Consider the following 27,601-nt stretch of genomic DNA (forward strand, 5'->3'; position numbering starts at 1 on the left):
TCGCTGATTGACTAAGTTTTGTCACGTGATGTGCCCTCCCACTATGCCAACATGGCGGCGCCCAGATCCTAATCCGGGAAACGTGCACCGAGATTAATTCTGTTCTCGGTGCCACGGGAGAAGGTGAGGCAGGCCTAGGCGGCGCGGGGAGAGATCTGGACCCAGGGCGGGCCCATTCGAGGGCTTCCGGCTTCGCAAGGGCAGTCTTCCAAAGACCTAGGGTGATGTCAGTTTGCCGAGGCCAAAGGATCTCGTAAATCCCTACTTTTTACAGATGTGTGGGGCACCCGGCCGGGGAAAGCAGCTCTCTGATCCTTCTCTTATCCCCTCCCCTGCCCTCCGAACCAGGCTTGGCGGGCAGAAGTGCCCGTGAATGTCCCGTGCGAGGATCGTTCTGTGGCTAAGCCTGACTTTGCGCTCTGCTCGCAGTCTCTGTAGAGCCCGGTTTATGGAGGGGCAGTCCCAAGGGCCGCCAAATCCAGCGGCAATGGAGAATGGCACCCAGCCCTGCGGAGAAGAGCGCCCACCTGAGGCTCAGGAGACTACAGTCACTGAGGGGGCCGCCAAGATCGCCTTCCCTAGTGCCAACGAAGTCTTCTATAACCCAGTACAGGAGTTCAACCGGGACCTGACGTGAGAAGGGGTCCGGGGTCAGGTAGGCAGAGGGCAAGTGGGTCTGCGAAGATAAGGGGATGTGAGCTGACTGTCCGTCTCCCGCAGATGTGCTGTGATCACCGAGTTTGCTCGCATTCAGCTGGGGGCCAAAGGAATCCAGAGTGAGTGGAGGTCCAGGCTCCTGGTGGACAGGGGTGTCACACAGAGCTCTCTCCCTGCCCCGCGCCTTCTCCCCATTAAATTCCAGAAAGGCTCCAGCTATATAGCGTGCCCTGGGCTCTGCACCTTAGCCCTTCTCCGGGGACTTTGGGGGAGATTTCTTCCCTGAATCTTCTGTATTCTGAAAAGTAGGGGGAGGTTTCTTAGAGGGAGCTTTGATATCCCCTGACTTGTGCTTCTGGGTGGCTGCAGTCAAGGTGCCAGGCGAAAAGGATGTGCAAAAGGTGGTCGTGGACTTGTCGGAGCAAGAGGAGGACAAGGCTGAACTGAAAGAGAGTCCAAACCTGGCTCCAGGAGACCAACCTCGAACAGCTGCTGTGGGGGAAATCTGTGAGGTGGGGCCTGAACATAGGATGTGGCAGCCCTGAAGTGCAGTGAGTGATAAAGGAAGGAAGGCTCCTGGAAGGGGAGAGCTATAGGAGGTGGGTGGTGAGGGCCCCTTGGGGCCCAGCAGAGGATGGAGCCCTTGACGTGAGTCGGGGCTCCCTGCTTACTTCGACAGGAGGGCCTGCGAGTGCTGGAGGGCCTGGCAGCCTCGGGCCTACGTTCCATTCGCTTTGCGCGAGAGGTGCCTGGACTCCAATTCGTGGTTGCCAATGATGCCTCTGCCCGAGCCGTGGATCTCATACGCCGTAATGTGCAGCTCAATGATGTGGCCCATCTGGTACAGCCCAGCCAGGCAGATGCCCGGTAGGTTCTGGGCAGCAGAGCCTGGCTACTGGAAGGCACTTTCTGGAGCAAAGCTGCCTGGGGTCAAATCCTGGATGTGTCATATTCTTGTGGCCTTAGCGTCTCTGAACCCTAGTTTCCTTGTCTGTAAAACAAGGACGGTAGTTTTATAGGGATTGCTGTACTGATTGAGATAACACGTGTATAGTTCATGCTCAGAGGCTAGAAATAAGTACCATTATGTCTCCATTTTAGATTTAACTTCTTGTACTTTTATTCAGTCAAATGAACCAGTGTGTATTCAGTATCTGCTGTGTGCCAGGCACTGTTTTCAGTGTCAGGACTACATCAGGAAATACGGACAAAATCCCCGACCTTGTGGAGTTCCTAATGCAAGGGTCAGCAAACTACAGCCTGTGAGGCCCACAGCCTGTTTTTTTTATGGCCTGCCATCTAAGAGTGTTTTTTACATAATTTTAAAGGTTTAGAAAAAGAAGGATATGCAGTAGGGACCACATGTGGCCCACAAAGCCTAAAATATTTACTACCTGACCCTGTACAGAAAATAAGTGAATTAAAAATATTTGCTTTCCTGACCCCATTAGAATCTAATAGGAAACATAGATGATAACAAATAATCATGACAAATAAGTAAACTATGTGGTAAACTAGAGGTGACAAGTGCTTGGGGGAAAAATATGGGGTACATGAAATAGGGGAGGTTGGGGGTTGTAGTTTTAAAGAACATGGTCAGGGTAGGATGTTGAGAAAGTAGCATTTTTATTTGCTCAGCTGCAGTGAACAACAAAATTCCAAATCCATGGAAGATTTTGTGATTAAGTGAGATAATACATCTATAAAGTGTTTGCGACAGTGTCAGGTATATACTTGCTACATCAGTATTGGCTATTATTATTGCTATCATGAGATGGTAGATGGGCCCAGGGAGGAAAAGTTAATCCAGTTAGAAAATGATTAAGCCAGGATCTCAACTCGGGCAGCTGGCCTTCAGTTCCAGGCCAAAACCATCCCATCACACGAGTGAATGTGTATAGGGGACCGAGCAGGTCCCTGGTGCCAGAGGCTGAGGACCTGGTCCTTTGCTCCCAGGATGCTGATGTACCAGCACCAGAAGGCGTCGGAGCGGTTTGATGTCATCGACCTGGACCCGTACGGCAGCCCCGCCCCTTTCCTGGATGCAGCCGTGCAGGCTGTGAGCGAAGGAGGTGAGGCCAGCGCAATGCGGGGGTATGTACAGAGCAGGACTTCGGCACTGGAGGGTTCTCACTGCCCAGTCTCTCCCCACAGGGCTGCTGTGTGTGACCTGCACGGACATGGCAGTGCTGGCGGGGAACAGCGGGGAGACATGCTATAGCAAGTACGGGGCCATGGCCCTCAAGAGCCGGGCCTGCCATGAGATGGTGAGGCATCCCCCGGTATCCCCATCTCCTAGACCTGCTCAGCTTCCTCCAGGCAGCCAGGGCCCGGTCAATCTCAGGGTGTTGACAACAAGCACGTTCTTTAACCAGCATAGTTCCCAAGCATGTGGGCTGTCAATCATTGTCATTTGGGGCAGGGCGGGGGTGGGGGTGGGTGGGAGACAGTAGCTTTGCCCAGGGTGGGAGCAGGTGGTTCCATTATTCTTTCTACTGTTCTCTATTTTAACAACTTTGCAAAAATTGTTTTTAAAGGCAGTTTTTCCAGGTCTGGGTTTGGCTCTGGGTTCAAGTCCTAGTTTTGCTGGTGACTTTGGGCAGGTTACTTCACCTTTTCTGGGCCTCTGTTTTTTTCACATCTGTGAAATGGGTGTGATGATACCCTAGACCCCACGGGTTGCTGTGAGGATTCAAGAAAGGAGGGCTCCTATTGTTCCTTAAAGGCTCCATCATCAGGTCAGTTTGGGAAACGGTGCCTCCTATGTCAGAGTCTCATTGCAGCTCCTGGGAAGGAGAAGGCCCCAGCACTTCTGTGGTGCCCAGTATCTCCACATCCTGCCCACAGCACCCAGAGGATCCAGAATGCAGGCCCTTGGGCCACATCACACAGCATGGGGCACGCTGACCGTGCTAATTGGAGTGGGTTTGGTTTACTGGGCCCATGTGTTCCATAATCATTTAGAGACATACTCTTGTGATATTGCAGATGAGGGAACTGAGGCCCTTACTTGCCAAGGGTCACTCAGGGCTGGGCTTGAAACCCAGGGAGCCGGCCCTAACCCTGTGCTTGTGAGCACCTTGTGTGTGTGGCTCCCAGGTAAGTAGGTAAGTGGGGAGGTGGCAGTGGGGGCAGGGCTGATGGCTGGCACCACCCACCTCCAGGCCCTGAGGATCGTCCTGCACAGCCTGGACCTCCGTGCCAACTGCTACCAACGCTTCGTGGTGCCACTGCTCAGCATCAGCGCTGACTTCTATGTGCGTGTTTTTGTTCGAGTCTTCACTGGTCAGGCCAAGGTCAAGGCCTCAGCCAGGTTAGCCTGGGGCAGGGAGGGGTAGTGGAATGAGGGAGGTGACAGGGACTTTCCTGGGGTCTGGGGGCAGGGCGGCCGGGGGTGGGGGGGACATGGTCCTGCCCCAGGGGAAATGGGGGTCCTAAGAGCACCAGGTCATCCTGAGGGAAGAGTTGGGGTGTGATGACCACCCTTGTCCCCCACAGCAAGCAGGCGCTGGTGTTTCAGTGTGTGGGCTGTGGGGCCTTCCACCTCCAGCGCCTCGGCAAAGCATCAGGAGCCTCCGGCGGCCGGTGAGCAAGGGTGAGCTGAGGAGGAAGGGGAAGGGGGCGTCCCAGCCAGGGTTGCCACCCCCAACCACCCCTCTCTGTGCAGGGTCAAGTTCTCTGCAGCCTGTGGCCCCCCAGTGGCCCCCGAGTGTGAGCACTGTGGGCAGCGACACCAGGTGGGGCTTGCTGGGGGGGAGGCCAGGGGGCTGCATGGGGTCCTGGCAGTCACTGTCCCTACTCAACCAGTCCCTGTGTGTCCATAGCTTGGTGGCCCACTGTGGGCAGAGCCCCTCCATGACCTGGACTTCGTGGGCCATGTCCTGGAGGCTGTGAGCGCCAACCCCAGCCGCTTCCACACAGCTGAGCGGATCCGGGGCGTCCTGAGTGTCATCACCGAGGTGAGGACAGGGGCCGTGGCAGGAGGAGGCTCCATCCGAGCCCAGCTGTTCTTCCTCCATCCCGTCTCCCCTCTTAGGAGCTCCCAGACGTTCCTCTCTACTACACGCTGGACCAGCTGAGCAGCACCGTTCACTGCAGCACGCCCAGCCTCCTGCAGCTGCGGTGAGGGCTGGGCGTAGGGTGGAGCTGGTGCCTGACCCTGGGGTGTCCTTGGGCAAGTTGGGCCCCTGTCGGGCCAGAGTCCCCTTTAAAATGGAGATCAAACATAACCCAGGTCTGGGGCTTCTCACGCCCAAGTGCTTAGAACAGGACTTAGAAGCATGAGCTCTGGCCAGGGGGAGAGTTGTACTGTTAAGATTGCTGGCATTATACAGGCCACACAGCCACTGTGAAATGTGCAGCCGTGTCCATGAAACAAGGCTCACACACACACAGGTCAACACCGACTTCAGGATCCAGCCTCCCCCTCACCGTCCGTCCCAATCCCTAGGTCGGCTCTCCTCCACGCTGGCTTCCGGGTCTCAATCTCCCATGCCTGTAAGAATGCCGTGAAGACAGATGCCCCCTCCTCCGCCCTCTGGGACATCATGCGCTGCTGGGTGAGGCCAGGCCTGACCAGATGGAATTGAGAAGGCAGGGAATGGTCGGTCCCAGCATCCCCTGACCTCTGACCTTTGCCTCCCAGGAGAAGGAGTGCCCAGTGAAACGGGAGCGCCTGTCGGAGACCAGTCCGGCGTTCCGCATTCTCAGTGTGGAGCCCAGGTACAGGCACGGGCATGGGAAGCAGATAACACAGAGCTTCCCCCCACACACACGTGTGCTCATTCCTCAAGTGGGATTCAGAATCCATCCACTTCTCTCCCTTCTGCCCTCACCCTTTTCTGGCTCCACTACTGCTCAGGGACATCAATACAAATCCCTTCACCCTCGTCTCCCAGCTCTCATCCTCCCACAGTCTTTTCTCCCCACAGCAGCCAGAGGGCACCTGTGAGCATGTCAGATCCGGTCCCTCTGTTCAAAACACTCAGTGGCTCCCACCTGACTTAAGAGAAACACAGTTCTACCTGCAGGCCCTGCACTATCTCCCCATCACCTCCCTGCCCTCATCTGTGCCCGCTCTCACTTTACATTGGCCTCACTCAAGTTCACCAGGCACAGCCCACCTCAGGGCCTTTGCATGGCTGTTCCTTCTGCCTGGAGTGCCATCCGCCAGTCTCCGCATGGCTCTTCCCGCACCTTCTTCATGTGTCCCTGCTGCCCTGTCCTGTGATGCATTCTTCCCTGACTCCCCATTCCCTCTACCCTGCTCTTTTTCCCCCCAAACTCTTATCTCATGCCCTAACACAGTGTAATCTACTGGTTTCTGATTTGTCCCTTAGCTTGTCGGTCTTGTGCACCAGAATGTCAGATTTACTGGTGGCAGATTTTAGGCACACTGTGGGCACTCAGTGAATGTTTATTAAATGAATGATAGAATCCTGACATCTGCAGACATGGTTTTTCCAAGGCACATGGAGCTGCACTGCATTGGGCAGGCCTGGGTGGAGGGGAGGCTGGGTTCCTGCCCACATGGCTGCTGCCCCTCAGCCCCCACCCCCATTTCCCCAGGCTGCAGGCCAACTTCACCATCCGGGACGATGCCAACCCCAGCTCCCGCCAGCGAGGACTCAAGCGCTTCCAGGCCAATCCTGAGGCCAACTGGGGTCCCCGACCGCGGGCCCGTCCAGGGTGAGTGGGAGTAGGATGTGGGTGGGGCTTGCCTGGGGGGTGGGGGAGAGTCGGCACAAAAGCAAGTGGAGTCCCAGCTACTCGACTCCCTACACAGAGGCAAGGCAGCTGGCGAAGCTATGGAAGAGAGACGCAGGCTGCTCCAGAATAAGCGAAAAGAGCCGGCGGAGGACCCAGCCCAGCAGGCTGCTCGGCTCAAGACATTTCCCTGCAAGAGGTTCAAGGAGGTGAGGCTCCCCTTACCTTCACTGAAGCACACATGGGTTGCCTTCCCGGCAACAGGGCAGGGCCAACCGGCAGGCAGGGCTGGGCAAACTGGGGCCAAGCAAGTGTGTGGGAGTGAGTTCCCCATCCAGAAGAGGAACCCAACGGAGGCGGCCGAGCTCCAGGCCAAGGTTCATTCACAACCTCCATACTCCCACCAGGGCACCTGTCAACGGGGGGACCAGTGCTGCTACTCCCATAGCCCCCCGACATCCAAGGTCACTACTGAAGCCACCCCCTCTGACTGTCAGAATTCCCCTGGGCCTGGGGCTGCTGCTGGTCCAGGTGTAGACTGAGCCAATAAAGACTCATCACCTTTCGCTGACTGTCATTTGTCTGAATGGGGAGGCTGCCTGTGGTCTGTCCATCTGCCTGAGGGTCTCTTGCCCATCTCTTCAGCTGCTTGTTTAGGGTCTGTTCCTCTGTGCATCTGTTTTAACTCCCTTGGGGAGCTCTGGGAATATGGGGTTGGTCTGTCCCTGCCTGAATGAGGTGTTCTGTCTGTATTGCGTGGGGGTTGGGGGGGTGGGCAAGATGGTCTACCTCTCTGCTGCTCCAGGCACTTAACCGCCTCGTTGATGGCGCCTGCGGTTTCTGAGGCGGCCACTGGGCGGCAGCCGTGCGCTCACGCCCGCGGAGGCCTTTACCCCCTTTCCCTTCCTCCCACCCCCAACCCTCCAGGCGGCGTCGACGCAGGCACGCGTGCAGGCGGCTGCTGCGCCCCCATGTGGACTAGCGCCGCCGCCTCCTCTCCGCCTGGTTTCTCTGGCCCAGCTCCCCCCAGGGCCCCGGTGGCGGAAGCTGGACCGGAACCAGGCGCCTTGTGCATCCGCTCCAGACCAGGTGCTTCCTGCCCTGCGGCCCCTTGGGCTTGCGCACTGAGGCACCCGGCAGGCTGCTGCAGAACCGCTCCCTGCTCCCCCACCCCAGTGCAGGGAGTTGGCAACGTTAAAGGAGAGGCCTGGGGCCGAATCCCCATCCTGCCACGTGGTAGCTATGGAACCCTGCAAAGCCATCCTTCACCTTGCTTCATCCCCATTTGTAAAATGAACCTAATTCCAGAACCCCCACTTTGTCGGGATACCAGAGTTAACTCATGTGCTTAGAACTGTACTTAGGACAATAGGATGGTTGCTTGTGGGATACTGGGCTTCACTTGATTCATGAGAGGGTTGTGATAGCTTGGTGCTAGGTGGCAGCTGAGGACCGGCCTGGGGACTTCAGCAATCACCCTGGTACTCACTGGGCAAAGCATGACTGGCTCAGGTGGGAGGGTGCTGGAATAAGGAACAGTTTTGTCACTGCTTACCTATTTGTACCCGGCACCCCTCCCTTTGTGGGGTCCCACGGCATCTTGAGCTTTACCACCATTCCAGGATGTTTACCCAACACCTTTATCACTGTCCCCCCTGAAGTGGCCCGCACAGAGGGCCAGGGACCTCTGGGTTGAGGCTATGTGATTCTGTGACATAGAAGCCCAGAACTGTGGGGACGGGACCCAATGGGGGCACCTACTGGAAGGTTTTGCCAGCTCTAACACCCTAGGAAATCTCCCAGCTGTGGCACTTCCTTTCACCCTCCTGGACCTGGAAAGGTGGTGTGGATAGTACACTGGGGGCCCAAGACACCTGCCCAGGCTGGACACCCGAGGCCAGACTGTTAGAACTGCTGTTCAGCCGGTGCCCCACTCCAGGGTGGGGTTGGCAAAAAGGCGGGGAGGTGCTCTGTAGAAAGAGGAACCAGGCAGGGTGAAGAGAGTAGAAGGGGGCCCCGGGTCACGAGGCCCCAGCAGGGCCGGAAAGGGCTTTCGTCCATCGGCACGGACACCCGGGCAAGGGATATTCAAAGCTGGAAGACAGATCCAAGTGACAGGCCACTGCATCCCTGCCTCGGTTTCCCCTCTGCATGCAGCTGGGCACCTGACTCCCAGGGGTGTGCCCTGGGGCCAGGATCCTCCAGTGCCTGGGGAGACGGAAGGTGAGGCCCTGAGGGGTGACAGTCCTGCCTGTGCTGGCTGGGGGTGGGGCCGTGAGGCCCACGGTCGGAGATCCCCGCCCGCCGGTTTCCTCCGGGGTCAGCCCGGCTCCTTATCAGGCGCGGCCAGGCGGCCAGGCCCTTATCTGCGCTGGCCCAGCATCCTCCGGCCGCTGCGCCAGGGGTGAGAGGGAGGAAACTGGGCCGCCAGGGGCGGGGAGAGGGCGGGCAGCCCGGAGCTGCTAACTTTCCCTAGAGGGACCTAACGCTGTTGCCGCCGCCGCGGTGGCCCTTGGGAGCCAGGGAAGAGGGGCGGCCCGATGCCGCGGCCCGGACAGGGAGGCCGGCTGCCAGCCACACGGAGCACAGAGGCTGGAGCGGGGCAGTGGAGCCTTGTCTGATTCCGGAACCCCATCCTGGCCCTGAAGGACAGAGCCAGGGCCGTCAGCAAGCAGCCGGACTAGTGCTGGGGTAAGAGTGGAGTGAGCCTGAAAGTGGGGGATCCTGGACCCACCTTCATTCATTCATGCGTTCCTTCCTTCATTCATCTGGGGGTCCCCCTAAGAGAGAGGCCAGGACCAGCTTCTCCAGTTTAGGGAAGACAGGGCAGAAGGGCCAGGAATCCCAGACATTGCTGGAACATTCCAGGCCACAAGGCCTGGAGTGAACAGGGGTGTCTAAGCAGGGTGCAAAAGGGTGGATGCTGATGGCGGGGTAGGGACGATGAGGGGACACCAGAGCCAGAGGGAGGATTGGGGCACGACTGTATGTGCTAGGCGGTAGGGGCAGCATTTGGAGTCATAGTGTCAGCAGTGGGGTAACAGGGTTAGCAAGAGGGACATTTTCAGTGGGGATGGAATGATTATGGAGGACTTTCAGGGTCTGACATGGAGAATGGGAAGAGCCTCAGGGTCACAGCTGAGGGCCACATGGTCAGACTAGGGGTGGTGGTCACTGAAGAGTCAGTCAATCATGGAGGGATTCCAAGGTCACGTGGTGTCAATGAAAGGTCTTGGGATCAGATGTGAGGGTTATAGGGGCATTCTGTGGTCACAAGGTCCGTCATGGCTTCCCTGCCCCTCCCTCCAGGCACCAGGTGAGAGAGGATTCTGTAAGAAGGGACATTTGCTCAAGGGCTCTGCGACTAAGGCCCTCCTGGGTCACAAACTGCTCAGAAGCAGCACTGCTGAGCTCACTGATGCCCACCGCCTCAGTGGGCACCTCCTGCCCCTGTGTTGGACCCCCTTCCATGTCCTGGTAGTTTATGGGCCCACCCCCACCTACCTTTGCCCACCGAACTGCCATGCCCCCCTCTCCCTCCCATCTGAGGGCTCTGTTGGGCCAAGGGTTGGGGGGTGGCATCTGATTCCTCCCTTTCCACTGGCTTCCTTCCTCTCACAGGTAAGCACTCCCTCGGGGTCCATGTGCCCGCCCCAGGCCCAGGCAGAGGTGGGCCCCACCATGACGGAAAAGGCCAAGATGGTGTGTGCCCCCAGCCAAGTGCCTGCCCCGCCCCCAAAGCCTGCCTCACCTGGATCCCCAAAGGTGGAGGAGATGGGCCACGGAGATTCCTCACCACCCAGGCTGCCCCCTGGTGTGCCAGTCATCAGCCTGGGCCACACCAGGCCCCCAGGGGCAGCTGTGGCCACCACGGAACTAAGCACCCTGCGGCCCCCGCTGCTGCAACTCTCCGCCCTGGGAACTGCCCCACCCCCCTTGGCCCTGCATTACCACCCTCACCCCTTCCTCAACAGGTCAGTGGGGGACTGGGGTCTGGGGGGGAGTCCGGGGCCAGGGTCCTTACTCACAAGGCATTAGTGACCCACGACCCCTTACAGCCTCTACATTGGGCCGGCAGGACCTTTCAGCATCTTCCCTAGCAGCCGGCTGAAGCGGAGACCAAGCCACTGTGAGCTGGAGCTGGCTGAGGGTGAGTATGGGTTTGCGTGTGCACAGCCATGTGCTGGGGCCCACATCTGTCCCACAGCCTTCCACAGGGAGAGATGCTGCCAGTGCACACAGACATATACAGGACAACCCGCACTGGGGCTCAGTACTCAGGGTACACCCATGTACAAAACCACAGACCCATGGCCAGTTCCACACAACCACAGCCACCCAACAAGCCACAAAGAATCATGGCAAGACACAGTATGGCATGGGGGCTATAAAATGACAGCTCCACTCAAATGCGCAGCCACACGAGGTAGCCACAGGACCACAACCACACAGGAGATGGATACACAACTCCAGTCACTGAGGTTCATGGCCACGCAGGGATTAGCCACAGAACCACAACCACATGGCAGTGATCACACACGATAGCCATTTAGATATACCAGGAGTTCATACCGCCACCTGAGACATGAACAGAAACTACAGTCACAATGAGAGAAACACACAGGGAGCACACAGAATTATGACCGAAGGGACAGCTACCCAGACTGGCAGCCACAGGAAACATTTCTCTAGGGAATCTCAGCCATTGACGTAAATGTATGGATAGAAGTGCAGAAGGCTCCAAGTCATCTGCAGCTTGGGCCTGTCATGGGCCTTGTCTAGGCAGCTTGGGGGTGGGGTGCTGGGCTGCTAAGTGGCAGGAGAGCTGCACATGGATCCTACACGTGGATTTCTTGGGTGGTGAGAGCCCCAGACCACTGCTGGGTGGTGACGTCTCCACGAGGGCGCTGGTAGCCTGAAGTAAGGGCAGGCGGGGCACTCCCTGGGCCTTAGTGCCAACTTGGCCACTCCTGTCCGCAGGGCACCAGCCCCAGAAAGTGGCCCGGCGCGTGTTCACCAACAGCCGTGAGCGCTGGCGGCAGCAGAATGTGAACGGCGCCTTCGCTGAGCTCAGGAAGCTGCTACCAACGCATCCGCCCGACCGGAAGCTGAGCAAGAACGAGGTGCTCCGCCTTGCCATGAAATACATTGGCTTCCTGGTGCGGCTGCTGCGAGACCAGGCGGCCGCTCTGGCCGCAGGCTCCGCCCCTCCAGGGCCACGCAAAAGGCCCGCGCACCGAGGCTTGGACGACGGCGCCCACCGCGGGCCTTGTCGCAGGGCCGAGGCGGTGGCGCGCCCGCAGCCCGCGCCCCCGGCCGGCCCCGATAGCAGCCCCGGTGGGGCAGCCCGGCCCATCAAAACGGAACAAGCGGCCGTGAGCCCAGAGGTGCGGTGACCACCACGGTGTTGCGTCTGAGCTGAGGGTCACTCAGCCCAGCGCCGTCCAGGAAGGGGTGAAAGACGCGCAGCGCCTGCTCTGGAGCGAACTCCACCGAAGAGGGACCACTGAGGACGTCCCCTACAGGGGAAAAGGCCCGGCGGCCTGGAAGGGCGACCGTCGCCCCCAGGGGTCCTGCAGACCCTTTTATCACCCACTGCCCGCTGGAAGTGGCCTCGTCCGCGTCCCCCTCCCGGGGGCGAGGTCCGGGAACCAACATGTCAGAGCGGTCATCGGACCCAAGTGGTGCCTCATTTTTCCGTGCTAGGGTCACCGAGGGAGGTGGATAGGGGCGGGAGAGCTTTCTCCTTTCTTACTGGCGCCCCCTTCCGGAGACTCAGAGATACGCGCTTCTCGACGGTGTCAGCTGCCCGCCTGGCGCGGGGAGAGAGGCGCAGAATCCACGAGGGGGCCCCATCCCACCGATTCCAACCCTGTCCCGCACGATCGCGTTAGCGAAGGCTCAGGCGCTCTTGGTTTTGTTTTTCTTTATTTCTTTATTTCACATACACATTAGCCATTCAATGGAGAAGCCGGAGAGAGTCAGGCAAAGATGGTATAACAGAAGCGCAGTGACGGGGGCGGGGCGGGGTGGGGTGGGGCGGAGAGGGAACGTACGGGCTGGCTGCCTACTTGCATTCCGCTAGGACACTGAAAACCCAGAAAACAAAACAGACAGTAAACTACCCTTGTTTCTTATGTATCTCAGTGCAGAGACGGGGGTGGAGGGCAGAGAGAGGGGGAGACCAGGCTGAAGGAAGAGGAGCGGAGGGACAGGGGACGCTAAGGGGGAAGCACACCAAATCCATTAGTACTATATATAGAGATACTCGTATATACTGCGTTTCTTAGCCTAAGAAGAAACTTGTTTGACGGGACGGGCGGCCTTTGCGGTCCGCGATGCTGGTGCTGGTCGGGCGCACGGATCTCCCGGGGCCGAAGCGGGGCTGGCCCAGGCTGGCTTGCGGGGGTAGGGGGGCGCCCCAAGGGTGGGTGGGTGGGGAGCAGAGGCGGGGCTGGGGTGCCCCTCGGGCTCTCGATTGGGGGACGAAAGTTCTCGTGACTTTATTGCTCCTTTATTTTCTCTCGTGTGTGTGTGTGTTGGGGGGGGGGGTCCGTTCAGCACGGTCGGGGTGGGTAAGTGGTGGGTCGTCTGAGCCACCCGGCCCCTCTGGGACCCAGAGCGCGGCGTCCGCTCCGCCAGCACGGGGGTGAGAACAAGGCACTAGGTCGGCCGGCCAGCGCGGGGGCGGGTGTGTAAGGCAGTCGACGGGGTTGGTTGCAGGGTGGGATGGGGCTGTGTGCGGGGCCGTGTGTGTGCGTGCGTGTGGGCGCGGGCCTGGGCGAATCGACCTGTCAACTTGGCTGGTCCTGTCCTGGAGCGTCGAGCCTTCCCCGTGCTCCCGGGAGGGTGACGGGGGTGGGGTGGGGGTGGGAGGAGTGATGTTGAGTCGTGGGCGCCAGGGAAGGGGGTGGGGGAGGAAACTACCAACTTGCTGAGCGCGCTTCTGATAATGCTGGTGAGGGTCAAGTTGGCGTCTGGCTCAAAGAAGGACGCTCGGGGCGGAGAGGGAGGGAGGGGACGTTTGTTCGTTGGCATTGACCTCTGCGGGGGAGGGGCTGGGGACCCGCCGCCGCGCCCCGGTATCCGGACGGGGATGGGGCGAGGTGGGGGCGCTGGGCCCCAGGGAAGGGCGCCCGGGGAGACCCGCGGCCAGAGCAGCCCGCCGCCGGGCGCACGCCGCTGTCCCGTTCCGTTAAACTCAACAAAGAAGGGATATGCGTGTTCCTAACAAGTGCAGGATATTTAATTGATTCATAAACTTATGTATAATAGTTTGTGGGTTTTTTAAAACGTACTTTATAATGTAAGAAGCACCAGGGTTTTTATGTTGAATTATCTTTAAAATAATTTTCTCTCGTCCTTTTCCTTTTTGAACTTGTGTTGATTTTTTTAATGTCGAGGTGTTTTTTTTAAAATCCTAAAATGTGAACGTTTCCTTCAGCCCTCCCACCGAAACCGAGAACAAACGACGAAACAAATAAAAACCCCAGATCATCCTCGTCAACGCAGGAAAACGACTTAAAAAAAAAAAAAAAAAAAAAAAAGCTTAAAACGAACAAAAAAAAAAAAAAAAGGAAAAAACACTCAGCTTTCGTTATCCCCGCGCAGGGCAGGGCAGGCCCGGTTCTTTTAGCGTCCCCAGAGCCGCGAGGACATTACAACAAAAATAGAAATTTTTTTCTTAATCTCTTAACATACAAAGATAGGAAAACTCTCTGATGCATTGCACTTGGTTCAATGAAAAAAAAAAGTTCATTTCCCCCATATATATTTTTTGTGGGTTTTTTTCTCATCTAATACGTCCCCACATCTCCTGTCGCCCTCATCGCCCCTCGCCTGCCCCTCACGACGACACTTGGGAAAGGAGCGGCCCCCCACCCCCATGCCCTGCCGGGCGCGCTCCCGCCCCGGCCCAGCTGGCCTGCAGCTTCCGACCTCGCCTGGGCGGGTGCCCCGCAGACCCCTGCCCCCACCACCCCCGGCCCACCGCGCCCGCGGCCCCGATTGTCTTCGAGGGAAAGGGTGCGAGCGGCCGGGCAGGGGGGCAGGGGGGGGTCTCTTCTGCTCCCCTCTCAGCTCTGACCCTGTTTAGCCAACCAAACTGAAAAATCATTGCACTTTGACCGCGCGTCACGCCCGGCCCACCCGGCCCCCCACCCCCCTGCCCTACTCCCCACGACCCCCCCAGGCTCCCGTGGGATCCCCGGCCCCTGCTTCTCAGACCCGGTCCTCCCGGAGGGCTGTACACGGATAGGGGAGGGTCTCGCTCAACTTCCAACAAAAGCCACCCCTGGAGCCAGCCACCTTGTGGCTTCCAGCTGGGGAGGAGGCACCACTCGCTGGCCCCTTTTGCCCCAGGTAAGGGCCCTCTTCTCCCCAGCCACCTCCCTCCTCTCCTTCCCTCCCTGTGCTTGGGGCCACAGCCTCACAAACTAGATTCACAATAAATAAAGCCCATACCCCACCCCTATGTGGTGCAATGTTGGGTTGATTGACTTTCAGAGGATCCCGACCTGTGCTTTGTTTTCATACAGTTAAGGAGAGAGAAAGAGAGAGAGAGGCACAAGGACTCCAGAAGGGGGCCAAGGAGGGAGATGCAGGGAGCAGGGAGTAAGGCACAGAAAGACAAGCCAGAGGGGCAAGTCACACCCTGGACAGGGGCTGGGTGTGCTCTTGCTCCCCTCCCTCCCAGGGGGGCTTCTGAAGACCCTCTGGACAGGCCCCAACCATCCCTTGGGGGAGGAAGGGGCTGCAGGGGCAGAGGAGAGAGCTACTTCCTGTGGTGTGTTATCAAATTGTTCCCAAGTTGCTCAAATGGAGGAGTTCCCAATTGCAACAGCAAAAGACCTAAACAATGAATGCCCCACCCCTAAATAAAGAGTAAAGACATTACAGCTGAAATCCAGAGAGAAGTGGCCATGGGGTGGTTTGGTGGGGAAAGTGGTGGGGGCGCAGAGAAAGCTCCAAAACACTTTTGAAAAAGGACGACACCCAATACCCTCCAAAGGAACTGAAAGTCGGCGAGTAGGACGCCTACCTAGCGCAGGTGGCAGTTTAGCGGATGGCAGCGGCGACTGCCTCGTCCTTCTCGCTCGGCTCCGGGGTCCCCTTTCTGCTCCACTCTCCGGCCCGGCCACAGCAGGGCTGTCTGCATGAGGGGCAGGGGCAGGGACCGATGGGGCGGAGCGAGGGCACCTGCATGCGGGGCTGGGGTGTGGGGTCGACCTGGGGCCCGCCTCCCCTCACTTGTGGCATGGCAGGGGGGAGACCTTCCTGGCCTGCCTCAGGAGAGAGGGAAGATGGGTCCTGTCCCAGGCTGGGATGGGCCATCGAGAGCATCCAGATTTTTTCCTATGGACTGTACAGAGGGATCTGGGGCCCCCAGGAGCTGCCCCTGCAGTTCAGGGTTGGGTGGTAGAAAACTCTCCATTCCAGGAGCACAAAACTAGCTCCAGGAGAACCCCCTGTCCACGGGGAGGTGGGGGTTCTAGCTCAAGGGTGGGGCCGGGGGGCATCAAGGCCACCCTGCCTCACCCAGAACAGAGCAGCTGGGGGAAGAAGCCAGTGGCAAAGGCAGTGAGGGAGGGAGGGGTGGAGTCTGGAGAGGAGAGCCCTCTGGATCTGCACCCCCATCATCTTTATAAGCTGGTCCTCAGAGCTTCCTAGTGAAGCTCTGGCCCTACTCGAGGGTGGGGTTCCCCTAGGAAGGGTGAGGGTGGGGGCAGGCCCCTTCAGAATTGTGCTGGTTGCTTTGTTTGGGGATTTTGTTCCTTCCCCAGAAGGCCGGGACGGGATGTGGGGGGAGGAAGGCAGTTCTGCATCCTTTCTTTCTGTCCTCTACTTGACAGAGTCCGTTTTGCATGTTTCTTTCTGCTTGGCTGCTGGTGCACAGCTCCACCGAGACCTCTTCTGAGGGCTCTCCGAGAACTGGGCTGCTTCTGGGGGCCTGCAGGGGTCCCCGGGCTGGAGGAGAGAAGGGCTGAGTGGCTGACGACGTCTAATTTTTGCTTTTCGGTGGGGCTGGGCTGGGCTGGGGGATTTTTCCATGTCTCAAAATTTCTTCTCCCCCCGTTTGAGGAACCTCTTCTTTTCATTTTGTCATTTCTTTTGTCGATCTTATCAGAGGAACCAGGACTGAAATAAAACAAAAAAGAGGCACTACTGAGAACAGCAGGGGCAGGTCCCTTCTCACTCCCACATGGCCCTGTGACTCCTGGCGGGTTTCCGAGGTCCCTGGAGGGCCCAGCTCCAGCCGAGCTAAGGACACCAACACCTCATGCAGAGGTACATACATCCTTATTCTGTCCGTCCCTCCTATGGGAATTCTGTCCCCCCAGGATACCCTGCCTCCCAGTGCTACAGTCCAGCTGGCCTTCCCGTGGGCACTATGCCCAGCGAGTGGGACCCCCGTGGCTGGCACTGGCATAGGCACAGACCTAGGATCTGGCCATGTTCCCAATTGTTTAGGTTTTTGTGTGGGTCCTGGAGGGTGGAGGAGGATGCCAGGCTAGAGCTTTTGTCCTCAGAGGGGTTTGGGGAGTGGGGTGGGGGTAGCCCAGCTTCTTGCTGAGTTTTCTTTCTGTCTCTTTGGATTAAAAGCAGAAATTCCCATTTGCATACCTCAGCTAAGGTCCCACAGGCTGAAAAGCTGAGGAGGGGTGGGTACCACACGGCTTTAGTCCCTAGTGGTAGTAAGCCTGGGGGAAGAGACCAGTAGCCCACCAGGCTTGATCTTCTATACCCTCCCCTGCACCAGGCCCTGAGGAAAGACCTGAGGCTCCCTGGGGTGGACATCACTTCCCTCAGGGTGCCAGCAGGGGGCACAACCTTCCTACAAACGGGCTTTGGCAGCCACTCAGCACAAAACACACCAAGGGTGGATGCCCCCTCTCCACTCCAGGACTGGGCTGCCTGGCAGTGCCCTTCACAAACGGCTCTGGCCCCACCTCGTGGCCAAGGGGGAGGTTTCCTCCTCTATGGTCTGCAGTGCCTGGGTATGCCTGGTGGTTCCCTTGAGGCAAAATGGGGAGATGGTCCCTGAAAATGCATCTCAGGGCCTCTCCCAGGCTCTGGGTCACAGACGCAGATCTGCAGACGCCAGGCAGAGCTAACTACAGAGGGTGCGCCAGGTACTCATTATATCCTCTCTCCAACCCTGCACAGAAGCCCGGTGAAGAGAGGGCAGCTGATCTACCCGAGGCCACACAGCCCACATGGCCAAGTTGGGACTCCAACGCAGGGGGCAGCTCAGAATTGATGCTCCTAACTGCTACGTGTGGCGTGTTCACAAGGAGGCAGGGTCTGTGGTGGCCAGGACACCCGCACCCTGCCTAGGGCCAAGGCTGCCACATCTGGTGAGGCCTAGTGTGGCCAGACCAGCCAACTTTTCAAAAGAAGCAGAAAGTCTAGACAGAATTTCATGTGAAATTTTCCAATATTTAAAACACTTGTTTTGGTCACACAGATTATGCCTGCAGGGCAGACCTGCCCCTCAGGATCTGGTTTGGGACTGCAGGCCATCGTCTACTTGGAGACGGAGACACTGAGTTTTAGAGTCAGAAAGGGCCTTGGTTATATAAGATGACAGATGTTCACTAAACCTATTGTGGTCATCATTTTGTGATGTATGTAAGTCAAATCATTATGTTGTACACCTTAGACTTATACAGTATTTTAGGTCAATTATATCGCAATAAAACTGGGGAAAAAAAGCAAGAAAGGGTCTTGGAGATCATCTAAAACTTCCCGTGACAGTGGAAATGTTCTCTGTTTGTGCTGTCCAGTGTGTCCAGCACAGTAACTACTAGCAATGATGCACAGCTTCGAAGCACTCGAAATGTGCCTAGTATGACCCAGAGACTAAATTTTTCTCTAGTTAGTTATTTAATTTAAACAGTCACATGTGGCCAGTGGCTACCCCACTGGATAGTGCAGATGGAGGGCACTGGGAAACGTGGGGGTTTGGGGTTGCCACAATGACTAGGGGCACTGCTAGCGTTTACCAGGTGGGCAGAGAGATGCTACACTTCCTGCTATGTGCTGGACAACGTGCACGGAGGAGACCTGCCCTCTTGTAGTGGAGCTCCCGGAACACCTGCCCAAAGTCCAACCCCATCAACTGATTAAAGGCAAAATGGAGGCTAATGGGGGCCTAGCAAGGTGTGGGGGAAACCCAGGTCTGCAGCATTCCCAGAATGGACGGGGGAGGGATGGCTCAGCAGCCAGCTCCTGGGCTTCGGTCCTGGCCCGAGGAGGTGGGGAGCTGCCTGGGTGAGCCCCCTGTCCCTGCAGGCTTGGGTGTTAGTGTTCTCTGGCACCCCTTTCCCAAGGGGAGACCACATGGGGACCCTGACACCATCAGCCTGGCTGTGAGCCTGCCCCTCCCCTTTCCTGTGAGGGAAAAGAGGCTAGGGACAACTGGACAGGGAGGGCCTGCAGATCATGCCAAGGCCCCAGGCTAGCCCCTTTGGGGGTCTCCTGAGCTGCATGGTGGCAGGGGGACAACCACCAGTGCTCAGATTGAGGGGGCCCCCCTCAGAGGAGGAAGACTCCAGTTCCAGGCCTGGAGTTAGGGACAAAGACAGCTCCAACAGGACTCCCTGGTGCCTCCCCATGGGTCCCAGAAACAGGAGATCTGCTGCCAAGCACGGAGTGGCTTTTTCTGCTCACCCCTCCCTGCTTCCTGAGCCAGGTCCAAAATTGATTAAAACTAAGTAAAAAGCGCTGCCCAGGGAATGACAAAATTGCTAAAATTCTCTTTTCTTCCCTCATTCTATTGTTCTCTCTCCATCTGGTGCTCCAGAGATCAGCTAAAGTCACTGGTTACTGTGGAAACCGCCCCCCACTGTACCCCCTGCGCCCGCTGCAGCCGCCTGCCTGCCCCCAGGCCCAAGGGCTCCCTGCTTAGCTTGTCCGACTCCAGCCCCTCCACCCCCCATCCCCAGACACACCTGCCTGCTCAGGGCCCAGGCCCAAGGCCCCTGGTAGAAACAAGGGGAAGAAAAACTATTTCCCAAACTTGCCTCAGACTCTGAGTTGGCCCGGACATCCAAGCAAAGTGAGCAGAGAAAGTGAAGAAGGGAAAGCATGCAGAGGCGGAAATGGGGTGAACGGGGAGGGCTTGTGGCAGTGGTCCCCGAGAGTGAGCATGAGCAATCGAATACAGTCAGAGCTGCAGGGCGGATAGCAGGAGGGAGGGTGGGCAGGCGGGAGCAATGGAGCCCTGCCGCCTGGTGCCAGCCCAGAGCCAAGAGGGGAGGCCCGCCTGCTGTCCCTTCCTTTGGCACCCCCTCCTGCCCTCTGCCAGCAGGGCTCTCTCGGCCTCCCTGGCACAGAGCGGAGGGGGCTGGCTCCAGCCCCTGCTCAGAGCCATTGTTTTTCTTCTCAACACCCCCAAGTTCAAGTTCATCTGGGTGTTACATCATGTCTGGTTGCTCCTGGAAACCAGACGGGTCAGACGTGACTCTGGGGAAAGGGGGTGGGAAGCTGGAGGGGCTGAAGTTCTCCCCCCCTCCCCTCCTTGCCACTAGGGAGCTCTGAAGTTTGAAGTTTGACAAAGTTTTTAGGCTTTTTTTTTTTTTAAGGGAGGGAAAGGAAAAGGGAAAAAAATAAAATCTTAAACCACACACACAAAACTTCCATCCACCAACTTTCTCTGGACTTGGGCCTCAGAGCAGAGAGGGAGCAGAAGTTGAAGGAGGTGGCCCTAGGGCTGAGGAAGCCTCTAAGGCCCTGGGCTCACAGGGCAGTGTTTTCATAAAATGTGCAAAAGAAAAAGATATTTGCGTGTTCCCCTCTCAATCCTCTCTGCGCTGCTCCTGCAGCTGGTCCTCCCTGTGCCCTGAGGGCCCTGGTCTCTGCAGGCTATTCCCAGCCTCTTGGGGACAGGCACAGCGAGGAGAGGGCCTGCATGCATGTGTGTGTGCAAAGATGCCTGTGCAAAGCCGGGTCCAGAGGCCTCCAACAGGAGGGTTGGCGGGGAGTGTTTCCTTGTGCGAAATGGGGGCTCCAGCAGCCTGGTCTCCCCTCTAACAGGATTCATGGGACTTGGGGGAGGTGCCTCCAGGATGGCTTCAGGCCCTGCCTTACCCTCAGTGCCAGAGCCTCTGGGCATGTGGCCCACCAGCCCGCCTTTGTCCCTCCTCCACCCTTGCCCAGCCCACCCAAAACCGGGAAGTGAGGAGGGCCAGGGGCCAGGGTGTACAGCCGGAGCAGGAAGAAAGCAACAGGGCAGACCCTGTCCTCCACTTGATGGAGCCTCCCACTTCCATCTTTGCTTCTACCAGGCCTGGCCCAGAGCGCCTCTAGCCTTGGGTCCTTGGCCGCCTTCCCCAGGGCCAGGGCTGTCAGAGCTAATTATCCAATTAGCTGATTAGCCAGGGGGCCTAGAAGCTGCCTGGGGAGGCAGGCTCAGCTGGGCGTGCAGAAGCCTGAGCCCTCGAGCCCTGCCCCAGCCCGTTCTCCCGGATTGGCCCCAAGGATCCCGGCCTCTTCCCTAACACCATGATGCCCCCACCCCTGCCTGCATCCACTTGGTGGGCAGGGCCTCCTACCTGAGACTGCTGTGGGATGTTCAGAAAGTTGCCGTCCCGGGGTCCGATGCTGACAAACCGGTTGGCAGAGGAGGCGCCTGTCGTTGCGAATGCTGTGGGGAGCAGGGGAGAGAGGGAGAGACCCCGGTGAGGCCTTGGGGCCTGCCGGGGCACTGCCCTTTGGGGCTGCTGAGAGAGGGAGAGACTGGGTTAGACCATGCTGCCCAGGCTTAGGCTGGCAGTGGGAAGGACAGGCCGGAGGGGCCCCCTCATCCTCTCACTGGCCAGGAGCAGACACTGTCCCCTACCCCTGGCACTCCACCTCAGCCAGGGATCCTCTTTCATGGCCCTGGAGACTTTAGCTTAGGTCCCATGGACCTAGTTCTGTCCCCTAAACAGGCACTAGGCAGGGCAAGGGATCGCCCTCCTTCCAGAGCACCCACAGCAGGTACCGTTGCTTGCCTACTGGCCTCTTGGGTCTGGAGAAGAGGGAGCCCAGGAGTGTGGAAGCTCTGGCAGACAGGCCTCACCCTGTCTGGGGAAGGCCATCTCAGCTGGGCCACTACCTCTGCAAATGGGGTGGTTAGTTGGGTGCTGTACCACTTACCACCCTGACTGGGCTGGTGGCTCAGGAAACTTGAAGGGTCCCAACGGAGGGCTGAGCTGGGTGGAACAGTGTCAGAGAGGGGTCTAGGAGCTGGCTGCTGGTTCAGACCCAGGGGTGGCAAGGTTCAGGCCTGACAGACATTCTCCTTCTCTGATGGATGAATGGTCCTGTGGTCCCCAAGGCCTGAGATGGGCCAAGGTGCAAGAAGAGGAGGCTGGAGGGCCTACCAGAGCCCTGGGGCTTGGGCACAGAGGGCAGCTGTTCTGGGGCCTGAAGGGCAAATGGGCCAAATACCCATCAGCTCCTCTCGGGTTATCTGGCTGGAGCCCTACGGGAGGGGACTGGCCCTGTACCCCCAGGAGGGAGGATGCCCCCAGAGGAGACAAGGAGTGTCACAGGCTAACTGGGAGTCCCCCCCCACCCCTCCCTGCACCAGATACACCCCAGGAAGCCCATGCTCCACATTCTGTCCATAAGTGCCCCCCAGCCACCCCGCAGCCTGGCTCCCCCTCTCCCACCCTGCCCACCTCCGATGACCATGACCATGACTTCGTGTCTTATGGCGAATGCAAATGAGAAGATGGCATGAAGAGGATGGAGAGGGGAAAAGAACTCAAACTGTGAAAAAGAAGGTGAGACAGAGAGTGCGAGACGGAGCAAAGTGGTGAGATGGGCCACCCCTTCCGCCGCTGTCGCGAAGTCCTGGCCCACAGCCTGCCAGCCCCCAGAGCACCCGATGCGCTGCCACCCCTGTCCACAGACCCGCAGACGGCACACTGCCCACCCTCCGCCTCTCCTGTCCTTCATGCGTCGGGTCTACCTTGGGCCTCTCAACCCAGATTTGTCTCTTCCCTTTGACAAAATTTGTCATTGGCTTAAAAAAAAAAAAGGAAAGAAAGAGAGAGAAAGAGATGAAGTAAGCCGAGGCCCAGAGCCCTCCCTTGTCCTTGGAACATCCAACCTGGGGAAGAAATTGAGGGAACGGAGAGGGAGCGGAGGGGGAAAAAAAAAAAAAGAGGAACAACGAGAAACCAAACGTGAGACTGAAGGCTGAAAGGGAGGGGATCAGGGGCTGGCCTGCTGCACTTTTAGAGGCCTGAGGGCCCCAGAATGGAGGTGAAGGGGGCAAGGCAAAAAGGGGATGGTGGTGGCGTCGCCTTGTGGTCACATTTAATTTTCTTGGTGTGGGGGGGGGAGGGCACAACGAAACAAAAAAAAAAAATCAAAAAACGAAAAAACGAAAAATGAAAAAAACAGCAATTAGGCATGAAGATGGCATGGCTGTGCCTCCCCTCCCCCCTCCCACCCTGGCCAGCACCCCTGGCCTGTGCGCCCCACTGTGCTCCCCCTCCCGCCCCCCGGAGGGGCCTGGGCCAGGGGCCCCGGCTGGGAGCAGTGGGCAGGCAGGGGGCCTCATGGGGTGCTGGCTGGTGCAACTAAGGCCCGGGAGGCTGTGGTTGGGGGCTCAGCTCTGCTCTTGTCCAAGTGGGAGGCTCCGTGGCACAATGGGTTGGGGGACTTTGACAGTGAAAGAGGGGGCTTTTCTTTTTGCAGTGGAGACTGTTTGGATGGGCTGGGGACGCTGGGCGTTGTGGTTTCGGTTTCATCGTCCACTTACAAGGTGATGGAGGAGTCAAGGCGGCGCCGTCTGGGGCAGTGCTGGTGGATTTGGAATCAGGCATAGGAAGGGGCACAGGTCTGGCCACTGGAGGCGGCGGTGGTAGCAAAAATGACCCCGGGACTTTGCCCTGGCCGCTACCGTTGGGCTGCGAACAACATAAATAGAGTGACGCATGAAGGCACATCACACACAGACACACGCTCCCCTGCGCGGCCACGCCAGCTCGCTCCTGAGAGCGGGCGCTCCCGGCGGAAGATGTAAGATGGGGTTCTCTTCTCCAGGGCACAGTGTTGGTGAGGGGGTGAGGCCTCTATTTGGTCTCTCAGATGTTTCTCTCTCTTTTTTTTTTTTTTTTTTTTTTTGTAGTCCTCTTTTGACGTTGTGGGAGGGAGGAAGGGGGGATATCCGACGGGTGGTTTGTTATTGCTTAGGAAACAGGTTTTAGGTACCAAAACGTGCCACCTAGCCATATGAGCAGCTGCCGTCAGAATCTCATGCTCTTGAAGAACTTCTACAGCAGGAAAGATGCACCAGCTTGCCCCCTGTTTCCCCCTGAACACACACATGCCTCCTCTCTGTGGGCCCCTGGGGGAGGGCCAGCTGACCCAAACCAAGACCCACAGGCCCACCAGCGTCATGGCCTCGGGGGGATGCCAGGGAGCTCACACCAGGCTCTGGTAGCCTGAGGACAATGGGGTCCTGGTCTATTTGCTACAGAACAGCCTGAGAGGAAAACCCACTGCTGGCAGCTCTGGTTCCCACAAGGTTCTCTGAGTGGACATCTCTCAGAAGGTGGGGATGCCGGGTCACCAGATTCACTAATGGTCCTTTACTCCCTCTTCTGCCTTAAACTTAAGTTTCCTCCTCCAGACCCCAAATGTGGCTTTATGTTCATCAGCCTTTGGGCTTCAGGGGACATAGACGCCACAAGGATGGGAAGAGGTCCCAGGCGTCTTGCAGACACAGCTTACCTGCAGCTCTGGGCACATACCTCCTGCTGCTCTGGGCAGTGTGCGTGATGACCACCTACAGCCCAGGCTCAAGGAGGCCAGGCCAGAGCTCTCCATCCTCAACTGACCCTTCTCCTGTGGGTCAAACCTTTGCACTCTCAGCCACCCAGGTTCAAGACCTCAGAAGGTTCCTGTACTCCCCCTTCTGTTGTTGAGCAAACCCTGCAAGGCCCAACCCTGGATGTTTCCAGCCAGGCCATACTTCTATCCTTTCTGATTTCTCCTGGACTGACAATGACCCCCAAGGGGTCTCTCCCATGCTGACTGTATGCTCATCAGCTTAGTGCCCTTGGCACCTGGCTCTGCCTGAGGCTCTTCACTCAGGTTGTGTCCAATCCCCCAACCACCCTGTAAGGCAGCAGTCCTTGTTTAGGGAGAGTCCTGCCCCCCAGGGGGTATTGGCAATGTCTGGAGACATTTTGGTTAGCACAACTTGGGGGCTGCTATTGGCAACTAGCAGGTGGAGGCTGAGGACACTGCTCAACACCCTACAACACTCAGGACAGCCCCCAGGACAAAGGCTCATCAGTCTGAACGTTAACAGCACCGAGGCTGAGAAACCTTGCTGCAAGGGTAGCTCTACTCTCCCCCTTTCAGCGGAAACTGGGGCTCTTCATATTTAAGTGGTTTATCCAAAGTCACCCAGCTGTAACTAGCAAGGCCTGAAATTCACAGCCATGTCTGTCTGACTGCAGGGATCCTATGGATTCTTTCCAGCAGGCACCATCAACCCTCTTCCAAAATCTAAAGGAGCTCAGACTTCTCACGGACCCCAGAACCCGCCACAGTGACGACTACACCTGACATAAAACATTAGCCCCCAAGTTGGGCATTCAAGGACTCGGTGGTAGAGCCCTGATGGGGTCTTCCACCATTCTTGTTCCTACACTCCCTTCCTCTAAGTACTTCCCATTGCAGCCTAAGTAGTCGGGGCTGCACACCTGCTGACTGTAGAACCCTCTGTCCAAAGACCCCTTTCCTACACCCTTCAAGGCCTGCTCAGAAAACACTGTCCTCAGCATGGGGACCAGCCAGACTCCCTGAACCACCACCCAGCTCTCTCTGTCTTATTCTTCCAAGACACTCTTGACCTCCGCTGGAGCTTCTGAAGTAGGCTCCCCAACAAGCAGGCAGAGTGTCACCTATGTGTGGCTCAAGTGTGCAGCTCAGTCCCACTGACTGAGCTGAACTGACTAATCCATCCTGCTGCACTTGAAAACCATAGAGCCTCATGACTAAGCTGTGCAGGCCATGCCCTTCTGACCTCCTGTTCTGCCCACCATCCTTCACCTCTAGTGACCTAGATCTGACATTGTCCCTCCAAATGGTTCCCTTGACTTGATCTTTCCTGCCCACTCAGAGGCCCCTGACAAAAGCAAGCAGTGGATGCTGCTAGTCCTTGTCTGTGTCCTGGGCTAAAAACTGTGCCAGGTGTCATTTTGGAAATGGACTCTTCAGTTCCAAGCAACAAAGCAGGCCAGAGGGCAAGGGTTTCCAGTCCTGCAGGGTAATGCTGACACACAAGTGGCAGCTGCCTTCCCTCCTTTCCACGACTTATCTGGTTCCTATGTCGTTCTTCCATCAGGGCAGGAAATGGAACAATCCCAACAGATCACAGCCTCACTCCTTCTCCCCAGGCCATCCTGAGCTTGAGCTCCAGGTGGCTGGGACATGTGGGCTTTCCAGGCAGCCCTTGCTCCCACAGGGTGGCCTCTGCTTCCTTCTAGTCCTCACAGCCTGTCTCCCCTGAGGAGGATCTACATTGCTAATCCCGCCTGATAAAGCAAATCCCCGTCCAATACTGCCAGACAGTAAAACCGGCTGATTTACAACATTCAGTTGCTAGAAGCAACTTGCAACCTGACAAGGATGTCTCAGCTCTGGTTGGGGTACAAGTTGAGGTTTTAAAAATCTCAAAGTCTTGTGATTTTGAGGTGCCTTAAGGACATGTGAATTAAGGGCTGGAAGGAACTTAGAGGCTGGGATAGCTCCTCTCCTTCATCTGACAGGTGAAGATGCGGGCCTGGCCATTCTGGCATTGGTGGTCGAGGCTTAGCTAGAACCCAGCTTTCTCTCTCACAGAGTCATACTCTCCCATTGGGCCCTGCAACTTCTCCATCGTACTTGCTTGGTGGTTTCTCCTCCATGCCAGAAATACAGCTAACCAGGCATCCTCTTTCTGCCTTTTGCATCTCCTCTGAGTGGTGTCTCCATTTGGCCTTGGCCTTTACTGATTTGGTTTTCTCAATCAAGGCCTTACACTGGGGACTAAGGACAAGCCATAGAGGTACCTGGGAACCATTCTTCAAATTGTCTGTAAAATTTTGTATTCATATATTTTTTTCTGCAAAGATGTTCCATAACTTCAGATTCTCAAGGAAGTTAGGAATTTACCCCTCTAGTCCCTAGATTAGTGGTTCTCAAAGGGGGTCCCCTGACCAGAAGCAGCGGCATCACCTGGGATCTTGGGGAGAAATGCAGATTCTCAGTCCCACATCAGACCTGCTGAATCAGAATCAGGTGAAGCCCAGTCACCTGCATGTTAGTGAGCCTTCCAAGTGACTCTCATAGATGCTGACTGAGAACTGCCACTGTGGAGGTGGCCACGGAGCAAGCACAGCCCAGGACTCCCGTCCCCTGCCACCAGGTCTGCTACAGAGCCCAGGCCCACTAGCTCTCTACTCCCCCATAGCTAGAGAGGTGCCCTCTCTACCCTCCTCTCAGAAGCTAGGCCCCACGGAGCAGGCTCACTGCAGAATTTCACCCGCCCCCAGCTCCTGGGCACAAGAGGAAACCAGAGAGCTCCAGCCAAACTAGACTCTCTGTTTAACCAGAGTGGCATTTGCTCCCCTGTCGGTAGCATTTTGTCTGTGGTCTACTCAGAGCAAGGACCTGCCTTGAGAAAATGACCTTCTAGGCCAAGTGAGCCCTTGATCTTGAATGATCAAGTAAAGGGAGAGGCTAAGGACCTGGGTGACAGGATGTCCAGGGATGGACGGACCCACACTCCCAAGGGTCCATGGGTTAGCTTTGGTTCTTTGGGCTAAATCAGTCCTCCAGGTTGGTCTCATTTTGATTCCAAACGCCAGCTGCCTCTGTAGGTGAGAAGCAGGCACAGTGGGGTTCCTGGTCTCTCTGATCCATATTCCAGACTCCAGGCCCCTTGGGATCTGGCAGCTCCTGTAGACTCTGCCGGCATCTCTGAAGGAGGTGCAGTAGCTGTTGCAAGTCAGGTCCACTTTTCCTTCCACACCCCTAAGAGTGGACAGAGCTTGTCCAGAGAGGCGGGCAAAGCTCTGAGTGTGCTGAGGAGCTGCAGAGCCAACAAGAAAAACCCTCGCAGGGCAAAGGGGGAAAGGAGATGAGAAAAGTGGAAGAAGGAGGAAGAGCAGAAGGGAGGGAAGAGGACTGGCTTCCGTCCTGGACAGCAAGAGCAAGGAGGCCCAGCCATGGCCCTGCCCCAGAT

General features: G+C 57.4%; 3 protein-coding genes across 13 annotated transcripts in view; 2 read left to right on the top strand and 1 right to left on the bottom strand.

Annotated features, from left to right (window-relative positions):
* The first annotated feature begins 1 nt into the window (after position 1).
* TRMT1 (tRNA methyltransferase 1) lies at positions 2-7,652 on the top strand. 3 transcript variants are annotated; one of them, XM_045516114.2, is made up of 17 exons: positions 2-123; positions 430-633; positions 721-776; positions 1,027-1,169; positions 1,337-1,524; positions 2,614-2,729; positions 2,812-2,924; positions 3,822-3,970; positions 4,156-4,242; positions 4,325-4,394; positions 4,482-4,616; positions 4,694-4,779; positions 5,108-5,216; positions 5,303-5,379; positions 6,226-6,345; positions 6,443-6,572; positions 7,291-7,652. In XM_045516114.2, the coding sequence occupies exons 2-17, from the start codon at positions 449-451 to the stop codon at positions 7,489-7,491; spliced, it is 1,965 nt and encodes a 654-aa protein (XP_045372070.1). In that variant the 5' UTR covers positions 2-123; positions 430-448; the 3' UTR covers positions 7,492-7,652. The 3 variants fall into 3 exon arrangements, with proteins under 3 accessions (XP_045372070.1, XP_045372068.1, XP_010952473.1); XM_045516112.2 differs by having other exon boundaries at positions 28-123; positions 349-633; positions 7,291-7,501; XM_010954171.3 differs by lacking the exon at positions 7,291-7,652 and adding an exon at positions 6,771-6,929 and having other exon boundaries at positions 28-123; positions 349-633.
* Positions 7,653-8,448: 796 nt separating this feature from the next.
* LYL1 (LYL1 basic helix-loop-helix family member) lies at positions 8,449-12,039 on the top strand. Of its 2 annotated transcripts, none has more exons than XM_074350652.1 (4): positions 8,449-8,586; positions 9,985-10,337; positions 10,422-10,513; positions 11,344-12,039. In XM_074350652.1, the coding sequence occupies exons 2-4, from the start codon at positions 10,006-10,008 to the stop codon at positions 11,757-11,759; spliced, it is 840 nt and encodes a 279-aa protein (XP_074206753.1). In that variant the 5' UTR covers positions 8,449-8,586; positions 9,985-10,005; the 3' UTR covers positions 11,760-12,039. The 2 variants fall into 2 exon arrangements, with proteins under 2 accessions (XP_074206753.1, XP_010952571.2); XM_010954269.3 differs by lacking the exon at positions 8,449-8,586 and adding an exon at positions 8,920-9,054.
* A 235-nt stretch (positions 12,040-12,274) lies between these two features.
* NFIX (nuclear factor I X) overlaps positions 12,275-27,601 on the bottom strand; it is a 96,518-nt gene continuing 81,191 nt past the window's right edge. For 5 of the 8 annotated variants that reach the window (XM_074350646.1, XM_074350644.1, XM_074350648.1 and 2 more), the window contains 3 exons: positions 23,123-23,270; positions 20,919-21,010; positions 12,275-16,500 (listed from right to left, as the gene is read on the bottom strand). In XM_074350646.1, coding sequence (XP_074206747.1) covers positions 16,486-16,500; positions 20,919-21,010; positions 23,123-23,270 — 255 coding nt within the window. In that variant the 3' untranslated portion in view covers positions 12,275-16,485. The remainder of the gene's footprint in view (positions 16,501-20,918; positions 21,011-23,122; positions 23,271-27,601) is intronic. The other 3 variants (XM_074350651.1, XM_074350649.1, XM_074350650.1) reach the window with 2 other exon arrangements.

The sequence above is a fragment of the Camelus bactrianus genome, chromosome 22 (assembly GCF_048773025.1).
Source record: "Camelus bactrianus isolate YW-2024 breed Bactrian camel chromosome 22, ASM4877302v1, whole genome shotgun sequence".
NCBI classification, from domain to species: domain Eukaryota; kingdom Metazoa; phylum Chordata; class Mammalia; order Artiodactyla; family Camelidae; genus Camelus; species Camelus bactrianus.